The sequence below is a fragment of the Anser anser genome, assembly GCF_964211835.1.
Source record: "Anser anser genome assembly, chromosome: 9".
In the NCBI taxonomy this organism is placed as follows: domain Eukaryota; kingdom Metazoa; phylum Chordata; class Aves; order Anseriformes; family Anatidae; genus Anser; species Anser anser.
In genome coordinates, this window is record NC_139729.1 from 26,669,487 (window position 1) to 26,694,906 (window position 25,420).

Sequence of the window (25,420 nt, forward strand, 5' to 3'; positions counted from 1 at the left end):
GCGGCCCAGAGCGAGGCTGCCCCTCCCCCTCCCCCCCCCTCCTCCCCTCAGCGCCCTCCCGGCCCGTTCCGCCCGGCCCCGGCGGCAGCGGCGCCCGGAGCAGGCCCGGCGGCGGCTGCGGCCTCGCCTCAGCGGGAAGGGAGCGGAGAAGGGAAAAGAAAGGACCGAGAAAGGAAGGGGAAGCGGAGGGGAACCCATCCCGGCGGGTTCGGGTCCGGCAGGCGGCGGAGGAGGCGGCGGAGGAGGCGGAGGAGCCGCGCTCCCCCACCCCCCCCCGCCGCCGCCATGGCGGAGCAGGAGAAGCTGGACAACCAGCGCCTCAAGAACTTCAAGAACAAAGGCCGCGACCTGGAGGTAGGGCCCGCGGGCGGCACGGCCCGGCCTGCCCCTGCCTGCATCCGCCTGGCAGGAGGAGGAGGAGGAGGAGGAGATGGGGGGGGGGGGAGGAAGGCGGAGGCCGCGCTCCGGGCCCGGACGCGGCCGTTGGGCCCCGCCGTGAGGGGCAGCGGCGGCTGCGGGAGGCCCGGCCCGGCCCCGCTGCGCTCCCCGCCGCCACACGGCGCCTCAGCGAGGGGCAGGGCCCGCCGCCGGCCCCGCCGGGCCTCCCCCGGGGCGCTGCGAGCCTCCGTAAATTCCCTGTTTTTCCCCTCTTTATCGCAGAAATAACCACCCCGACCCGCTTTCGTTTCCCTCCGAACAGGGCGAGCGGCGGTGTTGTAGCGCCCGGTCGGGTGGCGGCGGAGGCGGCCGCGGGCTGTGCTGCCCGGCCTGTGAACTTCTGGGCGGCCCCGCTGCTGCGCACGCGTTGGAGGAAGCCAGCCCCGCGGCCCGGCCGTGAAGCAGAGGGGAGCAGGGAGTTAGGGCTGCCCTAGCAGACGTTCACGGGGTAAAACTGGGCACCACGCCTCGCCCAGCAGCGCTCTTTGGGGAAACCTGCGCGTGGTGAGGTTGTGAGCCAGCAGCGGGCCTCGGCCTTCCCGTTTCTGCTTTCCTCCGGCCTCGCTGCGTGTCCCTGTGGTTAGCGTGACACCACGTCCTAGCCTTAAACGTGACGTACAGAGTGTGGTATTTTTTTAAAATAAAGGCAGCGTTTGAATTGCTGTCATTCGTGAAAACATCTGCCACGTTTTCCCACTTGGGTAATCCAGGCATCAGTAATGCCTCAGTTTATAACTTTGATCAAACAACGTATTATTCAGTTACATACAACGCTCGGTGATGCCAAAAAAGTTGGAAGTGAGAATAATTGCTGCAGTGTTTACTGATAGGGTTGTTAGCTTTGTTAGCAACTGTTTGCTAAGATGTTCATTTGTTTTTGTATAAACTGTCTTGTTATCATCAAATAGATAACTCTAAAAGCAGGGAGAGTTTAGAAGGGTGCACGGTAAAGCACGTGCTAGCACATTAAAAATGAAAGTAATGGGAAAATACAGGTTGCAGCTCATCGGTGTTTTCTACCCTGTGGTGCCTACGTACTGAGGTTTGAGGTAAATCACCTGAAGTGGGAACGTTCAAGGTGGACACACACATACAAAAAAAAAAAAATAAAACAAAACAAAAAACAGTTGGGCACTTGTGCCTCAGGAAGCAGGTAGCCTCTTCAGTATTGTTCTGAATTTGCTGAAGCATTTAAGCGGCCTTCCTCACCGTGACAGAAGCCCTGGTAGGCCGTGTTAAATTTTAGATACTGACATCTACCCAGCAACTCTTGGAGCATACGCTTGCTACTTAAAATAACTAGCCGGGATGGTTATTTTTCATACGATGGCTCAGGCTTATGGCTATCTATCGCTCGTTAACTGCTTCCGCGCCACATGTGTCGTTAGCGGGTGAGGTGTGGGTGATGTCTGCTCCCAGCCAAGTATCCTATGGCAGCAACAGTTGCTAATGAGTATATTCAGCTGGCTCCCAGCGCCGGCAATCCTGCGCTGCTTCTAGCAGAAGGATGGCTTATTTACTTCGCATAGGAAGCCAGCGTTTGATCTTTATCTCTTCCCTTCATCTTGCCTCCTTCACTCTTCCCCCGTTTAACCTCGGCTGAAGTTGTGCTTTTAGCCATTAGTTACTTCTGCTCAGCGCTGGTGATCCTTCTGTTCTATGACAGTTTGCCTCCATTTGACATATCAGAAAAACTGAAAAATTATCCCAGTATTAGATTTGGGAATGCCAAATTCACAGGTAATTCTAGAGGCTGTGAGGGCTGGCATGTTGCAAATTACAGACTTATAAAATAACATATATATGCTTACACATTGCTCAAATCAGCCCATTTATGGTTAAATGCATAGCAGTTGCTCTCACATTGTGCTTAGCTTCCCAGTCTTCCCTTCCCAGAAAGGTTATTGTGTATCTTGTAAAATACAGAAAGGGGATTTTCAGTGTTTTAGCTTCAGAAATGCTAAGCATTTATTTAGCTTTTTGAATACTTACCGAGTTAAAGTTGGATTTTCATTTTCCAGTCCATATCAACGTGCTTCTAAAAATACAAAGTCTGGCCTTGAAAAAAAGAACAAAAACACGTGTTTTACGTAGCGTTTAGTGCAATTCCTTCGTACAATTAAGCGTTGGGTAAACATGCGTGCACGGACATGTCATCTTGTGAGCAATTGCTGCCATGTGTTTTGAGATGACAGATTGGTGACAACATTGGGAATAGAGAAACACAAACCGTTTGCTTGTTCTTTTTTTTCTTATTTATAGGACTGATTAAGGAAATATTTAAAAGGTTATAATGCTCAGTATCTGAGGAGTCTGTGGCGGGAGAGCAGTAATTTGTGGCTGACACCAGGGCAGTATCTCTATGTACGAGTCCCGGTTAGGAGGTGCAGGATGCTGCTAAGCTCTTCCAAGATTTAAGAGTCAGAGCTGTGGGGGCAAAAAAAAAAAAATTGCACTTTCATAGTGAGAAGGAGCTGGCCTTACAGAACAGCAGGAATGGTCACTTGTTAACATCAAAAAAAAACCAAAATCATACTGAAAAGAGTGCTTATTTGTTGTCTTAAATTATGCAAATGCTTGTTTGCTAGGAGAGCTAGGGAAGGTAACTTTACTTTTTTCATCTTTCCTCTTCCATGAGAAACAGGTTTTACTTGGCCTTGATATTTTTTTTTCCCATGAATAAGAATGGATGAGCTGTTTTCTGTTTTTGTGATAAGAAATTTATTTTCTAACATTTTTCTCATTGTAGTACCATAGACCTTGGAATCAAATGCTAGGTCTTTCTCTTTTCTACAAAGAAAAGATACAAGTTGGTCACTGCATCTGCAGTAGAAAGAGTTTTGTGAATGAGCTGTTTCTGTGTCATTCTGTTTGATGGTGCTGCATGCTGGGGTCTCAAGTATAAATAACCTCGCTCCTGGGAAGGGTGGAAAAGAATTTTTTTGCTGTTTTTGTTTCAGCAGATGATTAGAAATTTTATTTTCTTTGGTTGCTTACTGCAGCATTCAAGTTTAACTGACGTTTAGGTTTTCTGAAATGAAATCAGAGCTGTATTTTTTACGTATTATTCCTTTGGAAAGACTGGAAGAAACTGGTGATTTTATGCTGCCCTTTTCTTCCCTTACTTGCCTGTGTGGTTGGGTGAGATATTAAGAATTGCTTTAATAGTGCCAGCACAGGAGAAGTGTCAAACAGCTTTCTGTCCCGTAACTGAGAAACGCGTGATGCAAAATGAGGCTAGCGATGTGATGCAGGGTACTTCAAAACCAACGTTGGAGCAGCTATTGAGTCTGGGTGCTTGAAGATTAGCTACGGCAGGACTTTTAAGGGTTGCCACTGGAGTTCACTGGGCTCGTAATACTGGCGATGTATTTGGAAACACCAAGGAAGCTTTAGAGGATTGAAAGGAAGGTAATGTCATGAGAGATACTGGCTCCCAGGTGGTTAGAAGCTTTTCAACCTTTTCTGTGTCCCACACAAAGTACTTTGGTTGCAATTCCAATAGGAAGGAACTGAAGGAGAGCAGGAATTTCACTCTGAGCTAGTTAAAAATAGGTTCCATTATGCTGACTTGCAGTTCTGTGATGAAGCTTACACACTTTGTTTAAAAAGTCATACTTCTTCAGGAAAAACTAGAGTGACAGCATGCACCATGTCATTGATTTTCTTTTTTTTGGAACTGAGAGTCCCTGTTACAACTCCAGAGCAGGTGGAGTTGCTGAGATGTGTTTTTCAGGTGGCACCTTGTAGAGACTGTGGGCATTAAAATTCTGTGGGGTTTTAATCCGTGATCTTGAGAGCAGACTATTGCTGTGGTCTGCAAATGACACAAATTAGTATAAGAGGGAAATAGTAGATAGGGGAGGGCCTAACTCACTTTTCTGGAGTTTTACCAAATCCAGATGTGAGCTTGCAGACACCTCTGAGGAGTAATTCCCTAGTTTTGCAGTTCAGCACCATTTATTTCTGTGAAGAATGAGACCGGGTTTCGTAGTCACTGCGCTGGGCAGCCTGGCTCACAGACCAGCCTTCTCGAACTGTACAGTAGTCGCGCACAGGGCCGTAGCAAGTGGCGCCTTTGACAAAAGCTTCAAAGTGCCGTACAGCCCGCCGAAGGTGCTGGAGGAGTGCTCCCTTTCCCCCACTCCCCCGTGGTGTCTGTCAGCGGGGTCGCAGACCAGCCTGGTGCTAGCGCAGCTTTGTAGGGAGGGAGATGGCTGAAGCAGCTCTGCCCTACAGCGACTCGTGCCTGTGCAGTCCTGCTATAGGAGCAGTGCCTTTGGCAAAGCGTTTGCTGGAACGGGGGACATAGGTAAAGTTTGATAGTTTTATGTGTGCTGTCAAACCTTTTTCTTGTCGAAGGTGCACAAACAGCTGCTCAGGTGAAATACTTTATAGTAGCGTCCCCCCAAAAAGGATGGAGACAGACTGTGCGCGTGGTAGGGTTGGGTTTTTGAGGAGCAGGGATACAGAGAGAAGTAGAAGAGGGGTCAGGGCACGTCAGCTGAGAACAAGCTCCAGCTATGTGCCAGTATCCTGGGAAAGGGTGGAATGCTTCTGAATCAGGTGCTGCTGTGAAAAACACTGGAACGTGTCAGGATCCCGCAGCTAACACAGGATTTGGGTGATCAGCTGCAGGGCTTGAACGGTAGTGTCGCTATTTTAAATCTGGCAAGAAGAATCTCTTCTTGTGATCCATCTTTATGTATGCTAATTCATTACGTTGCCGTAACTGTTATGGACGTAAAGGTGTTTGTCCATTCTCACTTGTGTGAGATCACGGGGGCTTGGTACAATTCTGCAGTCTTTTTGAGAGAGTTTTCCTCATTTTATTTTGTACTTGAGCATGCCAGGTCAGTAGGCTCTGGAGAAATTACACCGAACGCTACGTCAGAGGCTGAGAGCAGGAGCCTCCAGCAGGATGTGTGGCTGTAACATCACAGCGCCTTCCCGAAGCCCCTGCGTGGCGGGTGGCATCCGGGAGCGTGACCGCCATCAGGTTCTCTGGAAGGGCAGCAGCACTTTGTGCGCGGATAAACGACCGAGAGCTTCTCGCCTTCAGCTCTGGTCTTCGGAGCCACCGCTCATCTTCACCGGGATCCCGGGGTCACGCTTTGCTGGGCTCGAGTGGCACGCAGCTCCCGTGGGCACAGCATCCTGCGGTGCCTGCGCTGCAGGCAGGGACTTCCCCGTGCCCAAAGTGAGGTGTGCTTCGTGATGTGCTGCGCAGTGCTGGGCCGTGGGCTGCCCTGTGGCGGTGCCAGCAGCCTGCAGCGTGCGTTTAACAAGCGCACGTGCGGGGAGATAGGTGCTGAAGGAACTTTTCTGTGTTTTGTGTCAGTATAGGTGTGAGTTGGAGCCACTACGAAATGTTCAAGCTTCATTTCTGTACTTGTAAGAGAAGTATTACAGCAGTGCAGAGAACATCTGTTGGTGCAGAGCTGGATTCATAAACATTTATTATCAAGTACACTTTTTTCCCTCTTTAGAGATTGCACTTTTGAGATTCTCACCGTCACCTGAAGAATTCTAAGAAACATCTGAAAAGCTTATCTGTTGTGGAGAGCAAGTCCTAGCAGTGAATCTAAGCAGCGCTGGACTCCACTATTAATTCTAGTTTTGACTGACCTAGTAATTCTCTGAAGATGTACATATTTTCTGGCTACTTGCTTTGGTGCTTTTTAGTGTGGGACAGGCAGTGTGTACTTGGTTGTTGTGCCTCTGCCCCGGTGGTTCCAGGTGCTGCAGCTGCATTAGGTAGGCACGTGCCTTGCCTTTTATATCACGGGAAGCTGTTGGGTGTGGGTGTTCCTCACCGCTGTCGTTAGCCTGTTTTTCTCATGATGAACTGCATTTTGGTCCTCAAACGATGAAGGGCTCTACCTCCAAAGCAGTGCGGAACCGTGCCTGCTTTTCCACTCCCATCCTTTCTTGCCCCCTTTTCCTTTAACTCCATCCTTTGAGAAGGTAAAGTATCTTGCTCAGAGTCCAAGTTTGGATTCTGATAAAATGCATGTTCCTTTCAATAAAAAAAATTACGATCCTGAAAGTTGAGCCATAAACCTTACCTTCAGAGCTGTTTCTTGCCACCACCCAGAAGCCATCCTAGCTGCTCCTCTTCCTCGCATCCTGCATTAATGCAGTCCCTTATGCTCTGGAATTGCCAGTGGATCAGTAAAAACGCAGTTGTTTTAATTCTACTCGTTCACTGTAGAGTTTGAAGTATGGAATAAAATCACTGCAGACTAGATCAAGTGATTTTTCTTTTTCTGTTTACGCTCTGGTAACACAAGCACTAGTAAACCAATTTCTGTGCCTGTACAATTCCATCTTCTTCTGGATACTGTAAATGGGAGGCTGTAGAAAACCAAACAGATTTGTTCTTACAGTACCAAGGGTTTTATGTGGCTTTCATTTCTAAATAATATTTTCATAGTTCAACTGTGCTTATTAGGTCTCTTAATTTGAACTTGTTTAGGAACCTATTCCCCAAGGCACAAAGCTAGTTCTGTTTCGTACAGTGGTGAATGTGCACAGCTGAAATCTGTGGATTTGCTGCAGTATCTGGGAGAAACAAGTGGTGGTGTGGAGCCTGGCCTTGGGGTGAGGCAGAGCTCCGGTACAAGCAGCCATGTCTCACGTGGCAGAGGACGCTCACGGGTACGCCGGTCCGAGGAGCCTGGTGGCATCGTGTGGAAAAGGGCGTGCTGTTGTCTGGATCTGCTTATTCTGAAGAATTAATTATTGTCAGTTGTTGCTTTAGCAGCTGTACTTTGTTTATACGAAGGATTACCTGCGCAATCTGAACTTCAGCCTGCTTTTTCAGTATAGTTTATAGTTTCTTGAATCAAGAAAGGGTCATGAATACCAGGCAAACTTAGTGTGCTTTGTTACTTTGCCATGCTTGTAATACTTTCGGTGCTGTTCTGCTTTATATACAACTCCTTTCAACATTGCCCTTTGAGACAGTTGTTTATTCTCCCATTCAGTATACTTTCTTTCTTCAACACAGACCTAGGAGAGACTGTTTTATTATGCAATAATACAGACAAAAGTAATTATTTCAACTTCCTGTTTGATTGCTACTTCTATAGTGAAAATGAAATCTCGTGTATAAGTACTGTTTAAAGTGCAAGAACTTGGAAATAGTTGTGCAAAAGCTTAATCACTTGAAAAAAATTCAGAACATAACGTACTTTGGTTTTGATTCTTTTCAGAGTATGAGAAGACAAAGGAATGAAGTCGTTGTGGAGTTGAGGAAGGTGAGATGAACTAGTATTGTTTCGACAAAATGGTATTTGGCTATGTTGGCTCTTTAAAAAATAAAAATTAAAACAAAACCTGTTGTGTGTTCCGCTGCAGGTCACCAGGAACACCATTGTTAAACTAATTGTCTCTGCTAGTTCTGTAGAGGTGCTTTGGTTTAGAAGGAAGCTCTAGACTTACCATACCCCGTACCAGAAGCTTTGTATTTCAGTTTCTGTCCAGAAAAACAGAATTGTATTTGTAATCTACTGAGGAGAATAATTCCTGCTTTTGCAGCAAGGATTTTATTTCTAAGGATTGTAACTTTAAAGATTTTAAAAGGCTTACCTTTTTTCCTTTCAAAACCAGGTGTTATGTCTGGAGACATAAAGCTGTTTTCTTTCCCAAAACTGTAGTTCAGCACTGTTTGGAGTCATTGGAAATATAATTCCTGAGAAATGTAGTCATAACTTGAATTACGTATGGGATGAACAGAAAAGTAGCTTCTGGGAATGGCCTTGTCTTGTTATAAATACTGACAAATAAGTTGTAGTGTCAGTGATGGATACGTGAATATGAAACTTCAACAAAAGTACAGTTAATGCTTTAGATAAAGTTGGAGAATTTTTCAAAGCAAAAGTGATTTCCAAAATGCGCTTCCCTCTATTGCTTTTTCCAACTTCTTGAACATTGGAACTTTTAACAGTAGCGGTGAAAGAATGTCCATGATGCTGGTTTAAAAAAGAAGCTTCTCTTCCATTCTTAACAACCCCTCCCCTTCTCTTTAAGAACAAAAGAGATGAGCATCTTCTGAAGAGGAGAAATGTACCTCATGAGGATATCTGTGAAGATTCTGATATAGATGGTGACTTTAGAGTGGTAAGAATTAACTTAACTTTAAACCATGTCTTTACTTTTACTTCAGAGACTTCTGATTTCTAACTGTTGTTTTATTTATTTTCTAGCAAAACACTTCTTTGGAAGCAATAGTACAGGTAAAAAAAAAAAAAATTGTCTGAACATGATACATATCACGGTGATAAATTCTGAAAGGTCTAAATTCTGTCTTCTTTCAGAATGCTTCAAGTGACAACCAGGGTATACAGCTAAGTGCTGTGCAGGCTGCAAGGTAAGACGCTCTTCTCAAATATACTACTTTCATTCTTTACTATGCGCTTGAGTTCAAACAACGTATTCCAGCTTAATTGGAAAAAATGTGTCGTTTACTGATTAAAAAATTAAAATCAGTGATAAATAGAACTTCAAATAAAATACCTGGGTCTTTGAAGCAGTCAACATTTTTGTTATGTACAAATAAATACTAGGATTCATTTTTGTTCAGTACTCCATAGTACAGTAAAATATAGCTAGCAGGGCTACAAAGTCTTTACGTTTAAATACAGAAAGAACTGGCAAAATCCTTTTTGCTAGTTCTGTCATGGATTAGGCCACTAAAACCACCTCTTGTTTTGAGAGGAATTCTCTGTAGTTGCATGTGTTGAAGCATCCTAAAATACTTGTATAAATTTTGCTTGCATAAATTCAGTATTTAACTGCTGTTTCATGAACCTCCTGCTTTGTCATTGTAGCAGAGAGCTACAGCTTTGCATTTTTACCCGATGTGGCTGGGGGATGTGCAAGGGAAGACTTCCATTTCACCTGACTTCTTTTATATCTGGAAGTCAGTTTGATGTTTGGGAGTTAATGTATTTAAAACAGATAAGGGAAAGAGCAGTTTCTATGCTTGTTTCCATTAGGCAACTTGCCTTCTTCAAAAAGCTCTATCATCTCAGGGTAGTATCGTGTAGAACGCTATTTACTAGAGCTGTTTTAAGGCAAGTTAGACTGAAATATAGTGGATTAAGCCTGTTTTAAAAGGAAATGGGAACATCCATGTGAATGTCTTAACACTTTAATTTTTTTAAATTGAAAACTATTTTGAAGTTAAGTCAGCACAGTTGTTGGAATGGCCTTAAGTATTTTTAGAGGAAAACAAATGCTTTTCAGCCTTAATTAATCTGTACCACCCTTTGGTCTGAAGTTGGAGCAGGAAGGAGAAATCTTGCCCACGTCTAACCCCCCAAAACAAACAGCTGGAATAACAGGGATAGAAAACTGATTAGAAATGCTTTTTTTTTAAAATAAATTTTTAAAAACCACACTCCCAAAACCTGAAGCTTTAATTGGCTCTTGTAATAAGAATTCTCTACCTGTTTGAGCAGGTGGTTTGTGAATAGTCTGCACTGTGACAGTTTTGTCACTGAGCAAGAAGAAGAAACAAGCTTCTGCTGTTCCTGTCAAAGCAGCCAGGATCGTCTTATCTCCTTTTGTGGGCGAGGGAGGGAGAAGCTGCAGGAGGGTGTAACTGAGTTACTCTGGTGATCTGTATTTTACTGACTGACTAATTCTGAAGTTTGTTACCGGAGAAAACATAGTCACTGAAAAAGGCAATGAATGTAGTAACTTCATTTTTTTCAGTAATTTCAGTTTTGGGGCTTAGTTATTTTCCCTTATTATTGAAAACAATCCTGTTTCATCTTTGAGATTGAGGTAGATACTAGGTAGGAAAATTCTCTGCCAGAAGATAGTGCAACACTGGAACAGTTTGTCCAGGGATGTTGTTGAATCTCCCTGCATGGAGGTTGAAGGCATGACCGACCTGATTAAGCATTAGCAATAGCTGCACTTTGAACAGAAGGCTGGACTAAACAACCTCCTGAGATCCTTTCTAGTCCTCACTTGTTGTATGATTTGTCTAAGTTTTGTGTTTTCTTTTCCTAAACAGAAAGCTGCTTTCCAGTGATCGCAATCCACCAATTGATGATCTAATAAAATCCGGAATATTACCTATTTTAGTGCACTGTCTTGAAAGAGATGACAAGTGAGTATTTCTGCAACTTGGAATATTATGTTGTTGTGAGAATTCTCGGAATTTAGCTAAAGTGCCTATGAGTTCCGGTTGAAAACTCATGTTGCAATATTTTTTTTCTTATTTTGTAGTCCCTCTTTACAGTTTGAAGCTGCATGGGCTTTGACAAACATTGCATCTGGAACCTCTGAACAAACACAGGCCGTAGTTCAATCTAGTAAGTCCAACAGTATTTGATCATTGATAAAGCATGCGCTGTAGCTTCCACAAAAATAAAAAGATCTGAATGATACTGTAAAGAGCATCCACACTCCTGTTTCTCTGTATCTCAAGCATGTTCACCAATCCATGTGATAGGCTTGGTCCTTTCATGAGATAGCTAGGATGGTTGAAATTGAGTTGTCAATCACAGGCCCGTCGCTGAAGGACCTGCCCATGAAGTGTCCTGCCAGAAGTTCTACTTCTTCTCTGGCAAGCAGCATCAATTGAAGTGCACACCCGCTTTTGTTCTTCATTTTCTCAGATTTTTAAATTCAGTTGGGTTTCATGATGGTGAGTAATCTCTTCTGGGAACTCACACTTGTAGCAGAGTTATATCTGCTGGTTTTCAGTTTTCAAATATTAAAAAGTCAAAAAAAAACCTCATTCAGCTCTCTTCCAAAATGAAGTTGAAGCAAAAACACTACGCTGGCCTTCATGTTTTGAGGAATCTGAAGTTTGGGGTGGAATTGTACTTGAAATCTCAATTGCCAAGTACTGCAAGCTATCTTCTGTACTTTTAACGTGGCCTAAGTGATCTGAAAAGGCAAAACAGAAGTGTGATGAGAGCTTCTTCCTTGAGACCCATGGAAGAATCAAACATGCGTTTAAACAAAACTTTGTCTAAAATCCAAGGAAGAAATCCACAAAAATTGCACTGTGAGATACCATTATCTTTAATGGTTGGAATTAGTGTTGTATTGCAGTTTGTGCTGCTGATACTGTTAAACATGCTATGCTTCCAACAATGAGAAGACCCAGAATTATACCTAATTTTGTTTTTTCCCAACACCACCATTATATATTGACTACTTGGAACTTCTATTCAAAGTAGTAAGTAACTCTAAAATGTGTATTGTGGTTTAAGTGATGAAATACCAATGTTTCTTTTGTTAAGTAATTCTAAAATGTGTGTTGTGGTTTAAGTGATGAAATATCAGTTTCTTCCATATCTTCCATGACTGACTGTTTAACTTGAGTGATTGAGGTAGATTGTCTCTTTTTCATTGTTAGTGCTAAGCAGTTACAGGCTTCACACAACCTGTGTGTTGTCTGGCTTTATATTTTAAAGTAAGAGGTATATACCTCTCTCACAAGGAAGTTCGTAGCACCAGCACCATCTTGTCTGTTAGATGGTTGGGTGGGTTTCATCAGTTCTTAATTGGAAAAATAGGTTAATTATCAATAGCAAATTTGAAGGAATTTAAGGCAGGTGATGTCAGTCTAAGGACTTATTTTAAATGAACGTATGCTTTAAGACTGCATAGTTTGCAAGATTGGTTACCCTTGCTTTTACAAGCTCTGTTAAGAGCCTGTTAACTTCAAGGGTCAAATCCAAGCTTTATCAAAGTATGTATCGTTGCTAATACTTGTGATTTGCAGTTGCATCTAGAATTTTCTTTAGGAAACCTAATTAGTATATATTGTTCCACACCTCTTGATGACTTAGAACACTTCTCTTTTTAAACCTAGCTTGTTGATGGATTGAAGACAAGTGCCAATTACAGTAATTATCTTTGTGATGGTCTTTGATTTTTAGCTAGGTCTGCATGTGTGCTCTATATTAGCTGACCTAATATTTAAAACATATGAAAGTATGTTTTATGTCTTGTAACGAATGTTTTAATTAAAAAAAATGGTCTGTCGTTTTTCTGAAAGCACTTAATAGTTGTTGGGGACGACTTTCTTCTCTTGCATATAGGCATTGTAAAATACCTCTTTAGTAGAAAATATGAATTCTCTTGTGATGTGTATTTTTTTCAAAAAAAGTTCTACATTGAAAGTTTTACTACAAAATACCAGCATCTCTTAAAATTTCATGTGTTCTAAAGTAAATGAATGTTTATTTCAGACTAAACTTTGTCATTAATGTAAGCAAACACCTTTAGTGCTAGGGTTAAAGAAAAGAGATTAGTTACTTAAGTATGGTGTGGTTCACACAGAATGTGCTTTAAATATTGGATCAGCTTTAGTTTTAAACATTAGGAGTATTCTTCTGTCTGACCCCAGCATGAGGTAGAAATGTAGCTGCCTTGATGAGTTTGGGGAGTTTGTGTTATCATTTGGAACCTTGTTACTGCTCAATCAACTGACTCCCTTTTTTGTCATGTAATGGCAGCATTTGAAATCATCTGTTCTGCAGAGATCTGCTAGGTTGTCCCAGTATGTTGGATTACAGCTCTCAAATCGAATACAGTCAGAACTTAGTGGTCTAAAATGAGACTTAAAGTTGAGGATGGGGTATCCATATTAGACCAAGACGACTACCTTCACAGAAACAGCCACTGTTGCAGTACATATACTTTCATAAGGATTGTCAAAAGATGCTGAGTGTAGAGTCTGGAAATAACGAGAGGAAAAATACACAGTGACTTATTTCAGTATCATCTGGGAAGATAAAGTTCTGACCAATACTCAACAAAGGGAGAAATTTCTCATGCGGTCTGAAATTTTATTTAAGTATTTCAACTATTTTGTCTTTTGAGAGATACATTTCTTAACAATTGCATGGACTTCTGTTTGTATTTTTCAGATGCTGTGCCACTTTTTCTGAGACTGCTGCATTCGCCTCATCAAAATGTTTGCGAACAAGCTGTGTGGGCTTTAGGAAATATCATAGGTTTGTGTTACTCCTGCCACTAAAAACTAAGTTCCTTTAGAAACTGAATGAATAAACTAACTAGGATTTTGTGTTAGAACTTGGAGGTGTACAACTGTAAGATAAAAAGCAGTTGTTGCTGGCAGTCGCCCTGTTCTTAACTTCTTCCTGTTTTCTCTATCATGCGCTAAAGTATACACACAAAAACATGCCTCCACACTTTCATTGCAGGTGCAGGAAAACAAATTATTGGCAAACAGGCATGCAGATTGTTAGAATGAAAACTTGCTTTGGGTTCTGAAATTTGGCCTCAGCTCACATACATTGTATAGAATTGTAGATGAGTTGTGATCACTTGGTCTTTTGATTTTTTTTTTGTGCAAACTTTAACACCTTTCTGTTAAGAATTTAGTTGTTTTTAATGAGTAGTTCAAAATCAACTGGACAGGAGGCTGTAGGCTTTATGTAAGCATGTAATTGATAGATGTAGATATTTATATCTACATAGTTCTAAAGCTCATATTCTTAAACTTTGTATGCATTGCAAATAATTGGAGTCTTAAATACACAGAAGTTACAGGAGACTGACTCCTTCATAAGCATCGATGCTGAAGAGTGGATCCAGTGTTATTTTACTAAGTAGCCATTATTAATAATTCTTTAGATGTTATTTTGTTGGATGTGTGCAGAACCAGATGATGCAATTTAGTCTCCCAAACAACAAGGTGTTGGACTTGTGCTTATATTATGCTTTACAGCTCAGTGTCCTCAGGTTATCTTTAGGGATTTGCAGCCTGTTCTTAATTTAAGAGGATAATTTTGAGGTGATACTTTTTGTGAATGGAATGTGATGATCTTTGTCTTCATACTTCTTTGATATCTTCAACAGGTGATGGACCCCAGTGTAGAGATTACGTTATTAGTCTTGGAGTAGTGAAACCACTGCTGTCCTTTATCAGCCCATCTATTCCCATAACTTTCTTAAGAAATGTTACTTGGGTCATGGTCAACTTGTGCCGTCACAAAGATCCTCCTCCGCCGATGGAAACCATTCAGGAGGTGACTGAATTACTCACTGCTCAGTCAGTGTAACTAAAGTGAAGCTGAGTGTCTGAATGCCTTAAAAATAACTGTCTGATGGTTCTCTTCCTCCTCAGATCCTTCCAGCTCTCTGTGTTTTAATTCACCACACAGATGTAAATGTAAGTAATGCCACTTTGAGACAGTTTTGTGTTCTGGTGTAGTTTTTTACGTGAATCATAAAGCTTGCCATACTTGAGTAACTTTCTTCTTTAAAAAGATAAATATGTTCCTTCACATTATGGTAAGCTTATTTTGATATCTCTGTTTTTAAGCAACAGTTACAATTTTGCCTTATATTTCTCTCTATATTTTTACATGTACTTACTTGAATGTGCTTTCCCTACATTTATCCCAGCTTTTCTCTGTTTTTCCTAAGTTCATCCTGATAGGAAATCAGATTACAATTTCACTTGTTTTTCTGTGAGCATTTATTAACAGATGTACGTAGATTTTTGACTAGCACTTAAGCTTGTGGCTGTAATGAAAAATCTGTGTGAACAAGAAGAAAAAAATGGGTATCTGCATATATAAAATATTAGAAATGTTAGCTAGTATTAGGTGTTGTTAATACACCTGAGACAGTAAGTATGGTCATTAGGTTATTTTAATATTGAAGTAAATGACTTCACTAAAATTATGAGATTGGTTTAGGCAAGAAGCTGACCTAAGTCAGAACTATTTAAGATTTAATCTTTGCTATAGTGAAGTTGTAGCTCAGTTGTTTAAATTATGGCAGCAGTGCTTTACCAAAATGTTTAAATATAATTAAAATGTGAACTTTAACTAATGTACTATATGCTAATTCTGTGTATATAAACAGGTGAAAATGAAGCTTATACAAGTATCTTGAAATCGTTGTATTTGTGGATCAGTTAGAAGTTGTTAGCTCAGTCATATTTTTGTAAGCTGTCACTTGAAATATCCAGATCTACTGTTGCTGAAATTTGCTTCTCTGTGTGAATTCTTAAGCAGAAGAAATTCTAAGTTGCTTCTGTACCAGACTTCAAGAAACTTTTTAGCTTTTTTTCTTAAATGTTTTGGCATGATGCCAAGAAAATAACTTGATCTTACATGATGTGTGGAGCACTTGCTTTAGAATGCTAAATGCCCCTAGTTTATTTCCTAGGGCTTTCTCTTATTTCCAGGGGACCATCTTTCATATCTCACGTTGTCCAACAGTGCTTCATGAAAAGGGCAGATGTTTGATTTTTTTTTTTTGGATGGCGTTCATATCCTTTAAAATTTTAGCTGTAATCAGCAATTTAGCTGTTGTTCAGCTGGTTTTAGTCTCTGTATTCTTAGGAGCTAGAATAGGTCAAATAGCAGGTCTAGTTCTGAATTGTTTAGAGTGAAAGGTATGAAGTTTGTGGAGCAAAGTAGGTTATGGATATGAATCTGCTGTATTTCATTAGTTCTGGTTTAAATATATTTTTTGTAAGACTGATGCTCCTGTGCTAATTACAAATAAATGTTTTTTATGTTAGATATTGGTAGATACAGTCTGGGCACTTTCGTATCTAACGGATGCTGGCAACGAACAGATCCAGATGGTGATAGACTCTGGAATAGTCCCTCATTTGGTTCCTCTTCTCAGTCATCAAGAAGTTAAAGTGCAAGTAAGTTCAGATAACGTGAAGGAAGCGTTACTCAAAATGCAATACTAGAGAAAGTAGCTGGTTTCTATTTATAAACTGTGTTAAGGTGTAAAAGTACCTTTTCCTGTGTGATGTGGCATTTGTATAAATTTTTTTTAACCATTTGAAGGTATAGAATGTGCTCAGTTAGAAAAATCTTTGTTCTTTCCATTTAAAAGATTTTTGTGTGAATGAAGTGAATGTGTTCTGTTTCAGACTGCTGCACTGAGAGCTGTAGGAAACATTGTCACTGGTACCGATGAACAGACACAAGTAGTTCTGAATTGTGAAGCTCTTTCACATTTTCCAGCACTTCTGACACATCCCAAAGAAAAAATTAATAAGGTATGTCACTGCAGAATTTGGACGTGATTGGTAACTCCTTTATGTTTGGCTTAGCTCTCTTGAGACCCACATAATGTAGCAGGGTAGAGATTTGAGTAACTAATTACAAAATACCAGCTTATGTCAAGATCAGATAGGGTGGTGATATTTTTTTCTTGAATTTCAGATCTGTAGGAAAATCTCTGAGGAGCTGCAAACTTGTACTTGACAGGAAAGGTTGTTTTCTGATTCTTCTAGTTTAATTTCATAAAAATTCAAGCTTTATCTTGTAATTCTGGCTGTTGACTTAAAAGTTAGAGTTCTTGATACGTGAAACATTTTAATTAAACTGACTCTCTTGGAAGTGATGAAATAGAGATAATTGGATGTCTCTTTGAATGGCGAGTGTGTGATAAATAGCATTGAAATGGGGTGGGTGGGCGGGGAAGTGAGTGTGCGTGTGCATGCGTGTATAGAAGAGGCTTTAAATGGGGGCACTGATAATGAAGTGCTGATTCCGGAGTGCATCTGAGGCATGTTGTTAAATTCTGGGGTCCTGTTTTCCGACATTGCCGATGATTAAAGCCCAAAACAAGCTCACCAAGACAGGCCTAGGCATCTTAAATCTCTAACAGGTTCATTAATAGAAGTGATCCTGTGATCTGATCCAAGAGACTCAGTTGAATTTTCAAGTATGGGAATGCATGAATTTCTGAATCTCATCTTGAGAGAAATAATTGTCCACAAAGTTCTCATCCTGGTTAAGTTGAGAGGAGAGGGGAACCAAGAGAGTGATGGGAAGCTTCTGGCAACGAAGTATATCAACTGTAAGATTAAAACAAGGAGATGGTCTGAAACAGTGACAAATTTTATGTGAAACTGTGTTCATTATTTTTTGACTAAAGTATAGGCTTTGCATTAGGAGGTGGGTGGGCAGGGAAGGGCTCTTGTTCCTTGTTTAACATAATTCATACATAGTCTTTGGCTTAGTTCACCATTTAAATGTGAGCACTGGGAGGGCATACTCGCAAGGGAGGGAAAAACTTGGCTTAAACATTTTCCTAGACACCTCCATTTCTGTTGTTGAAGGGGTGTCTTGGGCTAATAGAAGGGTCCTACAACTTTACAGCATTCCTGAAAAAAAAACAAGCATTTAAATGATAGGTAGTGCATTTTCTTAATGACTGACACAAATGAGTAATGTTGTGGAGCAGTTAGAATACATCTTTTACCACTTGTTTGGAAAATGTGCTGGTTCATATTTTGGAGCTTTTCTGACCATCAGCTGAAAACTGCTGTACTGTCCTCAGTAACAGAATCAATTAGAAATGCTCATATGTAGCCTTGTTAAATACTTTTTCTACTTTGTCTGTGGTTTGGGGGTTGTAACTTGGTTACAGTGAAAGACTGAAGAGTCTTGCAGTATTTCCCAAGGCAAGACTGTCGTCTTTGTTTCCTGCAAGTCTAGTTTGCATTAGGCATTCAGATATGTACAATCATTTCTTAGTTATGTTTGAGCATTGCATGAATTGCAGATCCAAAAAATATGAATGTAAAAACTTGCTGGTGGAAATAAAATACAGTATACAATAGTATCCAAATTAATGATTTCTCTAATCTTTTTATTTTGCAGGAAGCAGTGTGGTTCCTATCTAACATCACTGCAGGGAATCAGCAGCAAGTTCAGGCAGTAATAGATGCAAACCTTGTTCCAATGATAATACATCTTCTAGATAAGGTTAGATAACAAGAAGGATTTAACTGTTCATTTCCTTAAGTGGGGAAAATGACACTGAATTCATTGCTTTGTTTTACATAGTACTGTGAAATGGGGGGGGTGATAATGATAATCTCTACCCTTAGCATTTTCATATGTTGCAAGATGTATGTTACTGTTTCGAATGATCTTTCACAAACAGCATGTTGAATGTATTAGGGGAAAGAAGCAGATCAGTCCTTCTTGGTTCCTTCTTAGTCTTGTTTAATTTTTTTTATCTTTGAAAAGACAGGGAGCAGAACTGTGCCCAAATGTAAGACAAAGAGGTATGGGTGGGGAGCAGTAAGGTAGTTCCCAACGTTTTGCCAGAGTTTAAGGACTTAATTCTCCTTTGTGTTTCCCCTGCATTATCTGGAAACCTAAAGACATGCTCAACAGTTGCATTTATTAACCTGTTCACTTGCGACATTTATCAAGTCTGAGAGTAGTCCAAGTAATGATACTGTAATACTAGATCATGGAATGGGAATGTCCCGTCCATTTTTTTAACAAGTAAACCTATCAACAAAAAGTAGATGGGTGTAGGAAATAACTGTGGGTGGTGTTCAGTTGTTTATTTGTGGAAATGGCAACACGCTGTATGCCTGTATAGATGTACGCTGCTTTTCAGTGATACATAAGCTTGCAGAGATGAAGCTTTTGTTGCCCTTTTTATTAAATAGTGAATTCACGTAGTTGCTATCAAACACTTCTGGATGCTTTTCTCGTGCTTTTTCAGTTTTCTCACTGCTTGTTGAGTACCAGGGCTTGAATGCTAATCAGTCATCTTTCTGGGCTTCAAATATCTGTTTTGGATTTCAAATGTAGAACCTTGGTGTCTTTTAAAACACTAGTATCCAAACTGCTTTGTGTTTCCAAGGATCTGCCGTATGAGAAAGAAGGGAGCTAAAAGCATGCTTTTGAATGGAAACAGTACCACGTTGTTATCTTTCAAAAGTTTCCTACTTTTTGCTTTACCTATGACTTGATTTTTCTTTCCTGAAGTGTGGAAGGAAGCTGGAAATACCAATCTTGTGATGTTTTCAGCCAAGACAAAGATGGAATGTCTTGCACCTGAATAAAGGCTGGGATTAAGACTGAAGAAATACTTGTCTTTTCTTGTTAGCATTCATAAATGCTAACTTATTGGTCACTGAGAAAAGCATATGGGACACTTCTTTTTTTAAAAAGTTAGAAAACTTGACTAACTTCAGAAGCAGACAGTTATAGTATGTACTAATATAGTACATAGGGTATGTTTATCAAAATGGACACTTGCCACTTATCGCTCCCTGTGATATATGACAGCTGTTGATAAGGAATGTGGGAGAGGGGAGTGCTATGTTTTTTTCTTCACTGTGCTACAAACAAATTTCCTTTGGAAGATCAATAAAAACATGGTTGCAGGGATGGGATGAACACGCTGCAAGTAGACTCAAACATCTACGGGATCTGTTAGTTAACTTCCCTCCTTAATGAAAACTGATATGGTGTTTCTGTGGAGAGTTGAAGCTTTTACTAAAATACTACATCACATAAGAACTGGAATGTTTACTTCTATTTACTGTTGTAATTTTAGGGTGACTTTGGTACCCAGAAAGAAGCTGCTTGGGCAATAAGCAACTTAACAATCAGCGGAAGAAAAGACCAAGTGAGTCAAACCTTAAGAAAAGGTCCTCAGACTTCTGTGCCAGCATTATGAATGTGTAGATTACTCTCCAGTTCAGTAATTTTTTCCCCTTCTTCCACAAGGGATTTAGGAGTGAATTTAGTTTCTCTTTTTGGAATGAACTGAGATCAGGCATGTCAGTGGGGATTTGGGTGGAGACACTTCTGTTGGGATGGGGCCTAGTAGGTATGAATAATTGCGTTCAGGCTCTGACAAGAATCTTGGTCATTCGGCACTAGTACCTTTTTTCCATTTTTTTCCTGTTTGGTTAAGAATGTGATAGTTATAATGATGGCAGCCACTGAGTAGAAATACACTAGTTCCCTGTTAACCCAGAATATTAAATCGAGGGTGTGTGTCTTCCAAAGATGAGGTTGAAACTTTTCTAATACTGAAAAACTTACAGTATCTACTACTTGTTTAAGCAGTATACACATATATTGCTATAATATATATATTGCTATAATAATATATAATATAATATACCCAAATAACATAATTCAGAGATGTTACCTTTTCGTGCTATAAAAAACAATTCTGAAAGTGACTGCTACAAACTAGTCTTATCCTGTTTGGTAACTGAGTGCTTTGATTTCATTAAATTTGTCTGTTTGTGTGCTTCTGGCGCGTAGTTTGTCACACTCTTGAGATCACCACTTGTTTTTTTTTCCCCTAGGTGGCATACTTAATTCAACAAAATGTAATTCCTCCCTTTTGCAATTTGCTAACAGTGAAAGATGCACAAGTAGTGCAAGTGGTTCTGGATGGACTAAGTAATATATTAAAAATGGCTGAAGATGAAGCAGAAACCATAGCCAATCTTATAGAAGAGTGTGGAGGTATGGTGCTTAATTGTTTTTATACTGTTTTGCAGAAATTGATTGTTTAGCCTCCTACCACGTGCCTTTGTGTGTACTGGCACAGGTGTTTTAAGCAAATTATTCTTGTGTGCTCTGCACCTGTCTGCCAGTAACTTACATCATGCTGGAGCTACTTGCTGTGTAATCGAGCTACGGATCAGTAACTGGTGTGTATTGCTGCTTCCAAAAACACGTGGATTTGGAATGTCACAGGTCATGGCAACCACACCAGGTGTTGAAAAGATGTTCCTAGGAAAAGGGAGTATGAGCTAGTACTTACTGCCCCCGGTCTTCCCCCTTATCTCCAAAGATTCCCCCAACCACTCACAGGGGGAGGAGAAGAGAAAACAATCATTGCTGGCATTGACCTTACGACTTTTTTTTATTGTAGTATGACCGGATGTACTTTTTTGTTGTAGTGTGTATTCCTCAACCTCTGATAGACTTTGCTGAATCTCTAAGAAGCTTTTATGCTTAAGCATGTCAAGCGGGTTTTAATAGCATCTTACTGAGATTCACTTTATGCCTAGGTTTGTTTTTAATGATTTTGTATGATGAGGCCTTACGGAGAGGGATGGTTTTTTTTGTCTGAACTCAGTATTTTAACTTGACTGTCTTTTGTGTGTTTCCTGTAGGCCTGGAGAAAATCGAACAGCTACAAAATCACGAAAATGAAGACATCTACAAACTGGCTTATGAGATCATTGATCAGTTCTTCTCTTCAGATGATGTAAGTGTGTTATAGCTCTGAAATCTGTTTTTGTAATCGTTTGGTTGTTTTCATAGACGTGGTTCAAAAGGGCGACAACAGCTCTAAAGACCGCTTTATAGAAAAGCGCTTGTTCTTTTTTTTTCAGAATTTTTTTCTACCCAATTCACTGATGAGCACTTACATTAGTGCTGCACATATGTATGCAGAATTACAGACTTATTTCAGGGCATTCATTGAAACTGTAGCTAGCATTCTTTATTAAAATTCCATCAGACCAGTACTGACAGAATATAAAACCAATTCTAAATGTGATTAAATAAAAATCTAAAATGGGCTATTAAGCTCATGGAATTTTTAACTAGATGCCACGGCCTTTCTGAATAGTTGATTATAGGCAATGATGAGAGGCTTTTAGGATTTTGAAGGACATCTGTTTAAATAAATAAAAAGCCTTGTCCTGATCTGTATTCCTGAGTGGTACAGTTGCATGGATAGCAGAAATAGGATGAGTTTTCATGTAAACAGCCTGCTGGATGTTACCACCATAACCGATGAATATGAATTACTATGGCCTTAAGCGGGACAACTTTATTATGCTGAATGTTTGCCCTCACTGTTTGGGTTACTTGCATAGATCTTGTGCTTATAACCATGGGTTCTGAAAAGCTTGCCTGTTTTTAGTCTGGGAGAGAAAAGCATTGAGTTGTCCACTGGCATCTTGAAGTGTCATAGCATTGGATTAGCTGGTGTCAATAGCATGAACTAGTTGCTTAAAACTTCATCAGAGTCAGTGACAAATGAGCCCCTTGTGTAACCTGTTGCATATCTTCCATTCTTCATGATGACCTATCTAAAGTTCTGATAGGCAATTTAAGCTGCATCCTGAGGGAACGAAATACTAGCCTTCAAATAGTTCTCTGAACTGCCAGCTTCTGACTAAGCTTGGTTTTCACATCTGATAAGCTCCCTGCTGACTTGAGTAGCAAATCTGAGATTCTGCTTCTTAAGAAAAAAAGATTCTGAATAGTAATTGCAGAGGTAGGTGTCAAGTGAAAGTAAGGGTGCATCAAGTGGAAATAAAGATGGGCTGATCAAGAATGTTGTTTTCAGCTTAAACATGTAATACAAATCAAAAGAGGGTTTTAGATTTGTATGCACTTTAAATCATAAAACAAGCTGACTGCATAGAAGGGGAATACAATAATGTCAGTCTGCATCATGAAACGAGGGTTTTCTTGTTGGCTGAACAGCTTTCAGGAACAGATTACTGCAGAAATGGTAAAACTCGGTAGGGCATGTTTGCAAGTGGAGGTGTTGTTTTTTTGTTAAAGTCCCATTTCTATACAAACAGTAATACAGAGGTCCCTCTTAGGAACTCAGATTTTGTGCATACCTCGGGACTTGGAATTTAATATGCTACCAATTTGGTAACCTGTATACTACCTATTTAAATTGAAACTGTAGTTTCAGCTTATTCCTTACTTGATTTAGTGATATTGGTTGCTTCTAAGAACAGTGACACTTTATAAACTGGCAATAAGTATGATGTTTGACTGACAGAATGCTTGCGAAGAGTGAAAACCTCATAAGTGAGACTACTGGGTGCCATGTAGCCTGTCTACTAAATAAAATCTAAACCATTTCAGGCTAACTTAATGTGTCATAATAGTACTCTTACTAAGTTGAGAAAGATCAACTGGAATTTATGCAACGAAGGAGATCAACTGAAGGGAGAAAAGTTCTTTAAGATTATCTGTCTCTTTTTAGTGCGGCTTTTGTGTTTCTGTTCGTTCTTACGGTGTTCTTGTTCTTTCAACAGATTGATGAAGATCCTAGCCTTGTACCAGAAGCAATACAAGGCGGAACATTTGGTTTCAATTCATCTGCCAATGTACCAGCAGAAGGGTTCCAGTTTTAGAGTGGTATTTTGGAAGTTAGGTACAATGCAGCACTGAATAAAAAAAAGGTTTGATCCATCAATCTTGGCTCATGGGATCCGCTGCTGCATTAAATCGGGAAAGAAAATGTGAAGATTTCATTTGGAATCACAGAAAAGCCCAAATGAAGTCAAGATGGCGAGTGGGTGCGAGTGAGAATGAGTGGCAAAATGTAATGAAAAACTTCACACTGAATGCTTATTTAGATTGTTCAAAGAAAAAGGGCTACAGGTCAAAGATCTTCAGTGCCTGAGAAGGAACAATGACTTACTAGAGCAATTGGGGGGAAATGCAGTGCTATCATCATCAAGCCTTGTAAGCATAAGAGAATAGGATGCCCATATAAGTCCAAGGAGAATGAGCCCAGGCCTTGCTATGAAGCACCGTGTGAATGGACAACATTGAATGAATGTCTGGACTCGATGCTGTGGAGCCAGGCTCATGTTTCAAATCTGGGGCTCTTCAGTCATGAAGCAGACTCCTAGTCCTGGAGTGGCGTGTGTACGAGAGTATGGTTGTGATGCTGTATGTGAACGCATGCAAGCTTGATTCGCCTTCAGGGGGCTGATAATAAACCTAGTAAATCATCAAAATGAGTTCATAAGTGTTAACTTACACTGGACACAAAAACAAAGACCGGTTTAGCAGCAGACTCTGGTTTACTCCTGCAGCCTGTGTTTCTTTTTTGTTGTTTTTTTCCCCTCTTATTTTTCTTTTTAGTTATTTTTAAGTTCTTTCCTGTATGGCTTATTAGTTATTTGTAAAGTCAGAATTTCAGGAAGGCTTCCCTGTGCATTTGCACCAGATGAATGTTTGATGTTATGAAAAGCTTTCCATATCATCAAAACTAATTTGTAGATTTTTGCATGAAAAAAATCATACATTTCCCTTCAAATAGACTGTGTTGCAGTACACAAGTTACCATAATAGTAGAAAGCAGTAAAATGTGGTAATAAAATCTCATCCTTTTCATTTTCAAAGATAACATGAAGACCTTTGCATGTGGTAATCTACAGCATAGTTCATTTTTAGATTTTGTTGAGTCCTGTAACCAAATGTTTCCGTTGTGGTAGAATACCGTGCTGTGTTTCAATGTTACTTGTTTTCAAACTTTGTTTTCTATGAAAATGATATGGAAACTTCTAAAAATGGAATTTGGTGCATATGTACTGCCGAATAAAGACCGAAAAGAGGTGTGAATAGATGTACAAATCAAGTCATGGTTTGAACACCTTTAATATGCCTAATCCAATTGTTTTAGACTCTTTTTATCTTAGATGTAGGCAGCCATGAACAATCTATTTTGAGCCACTTTAGAGAGAACTTTGTATTTTTAAAACTTGCACAAAAGGGATGCAAGTGTTTTTATAATTGGAGTAATGCCTCAGTTTTGAGGTTCTGCACACTAAATTAAAGGTGACATTACAAATTTGTACAAAATGAACTCTTTATAAGGTGGCTCATTGTAGGAAATGCTGTGCCTTCCCCTTTGAGCACAAGTGTTGCATGAACAACAGTTTGCTATAATAAAACATACCAGATTAGCCACCATTAGCATCTATATCTACCTTGTGTTTTAAAATCAACTGGTAATTCTGAAACACTGTAGAATGGATAAAGATTATTTTGTGATCATAACTCTTTGTTGGACTAGAGTATTTTTGCAGCATTCCTTGTCATCAGAAACATGGTTAAAGTTTAAAACTAGAAGCAGCGGAAACTAGCTTGTGAAATTTATCCAAGTAGAGTGCAGGCTAGGCTGTCTTGGGGAAATAAACATTAAAACTTGCAACGGTGTTGTGTGCGGTGTGTCTTTTTGCATATACGCTCCAGTTTTCGTGAAAAGGTGCTGAAGATTATGTGAAGAATGTTGTGTTGCTGTTACAATTTCCAAATCTTTGACTGTTTTTTACATGCCAAGCATAGTGTAGTGCAGTGTGTTACATAGGCTTGACAGAAATATTTTTGGTATAGATTGCTACTTTACCTAATTACATAGTAAAATCAAAATAACCATTTTACCTCCTCGAAGGGTT

General features: G+C 40.1%; 1 protein-coding gene across 1 annotated transcript; it reads left to right on the plus strand.

Moving 5' to 3' along the window:
• The first annotated feature begins 12 nt into the window (after positions 1–12).
• KPNA4 (karyopherin subunit alpha 4) lies at positions 13–25,176 on the plus strand. The gene is made up of 17 exons (XM_083847958.1): positions 13–354; positions 7,656–7,700; positions 8,473–8,562; positions 8,649–8,678; positions 8,760–8,812; positions 10,469–10,564; positions 10,684–10,769; positions 13,344–13,430; positions 14,299–14,468; positions 14,567–14,611; positions 15,977–16,108; positions 16,343–16,471; positions 18,084–18,188; positions 19,786–19,857; positions 20,552–20,714; positions 21,371–21,465; positions 23,267–25,176. The coding sequence occupies exons 1-17, from the start codon at positions 286–288 to the stop codon at positions 23,363–23,365; spliced, it is 1,566 nt and encodes a 521-aa protein (XP_083704084.1). The 5' UTR covers positions 13–285; the 3' UTR covers positions 23,366–25,176.
• The last annotated feature ends 244 nt before the right edge of the window (positions 25,177–25,420 follow it).

Bases quoted from the DNA above. Each gene is read 5' to 3' on its own strand.
- KPNA4 (XM_083847958.1), top strand. From the start codon at position 286: ATGGCGGAGCAGGAGAAGCTGGACAACCAGCGCCTCAAGAACTTCAAG. The intron at 8,563-8,648 runs GTAAGAATTAAC...TTTATTTTCTAG, and splicing joins TAGATGGTGACTTTAGAGTG to CAAAACACTTCTTTGGAAGC. The intron at 10,770-13,343 runs GTAAGTCCAACA...TGTATTTTTCAG, and splicing joins ACAGGCCGTAGTTCAATCTA to ATGCTGTGCCACTTTTTCTG.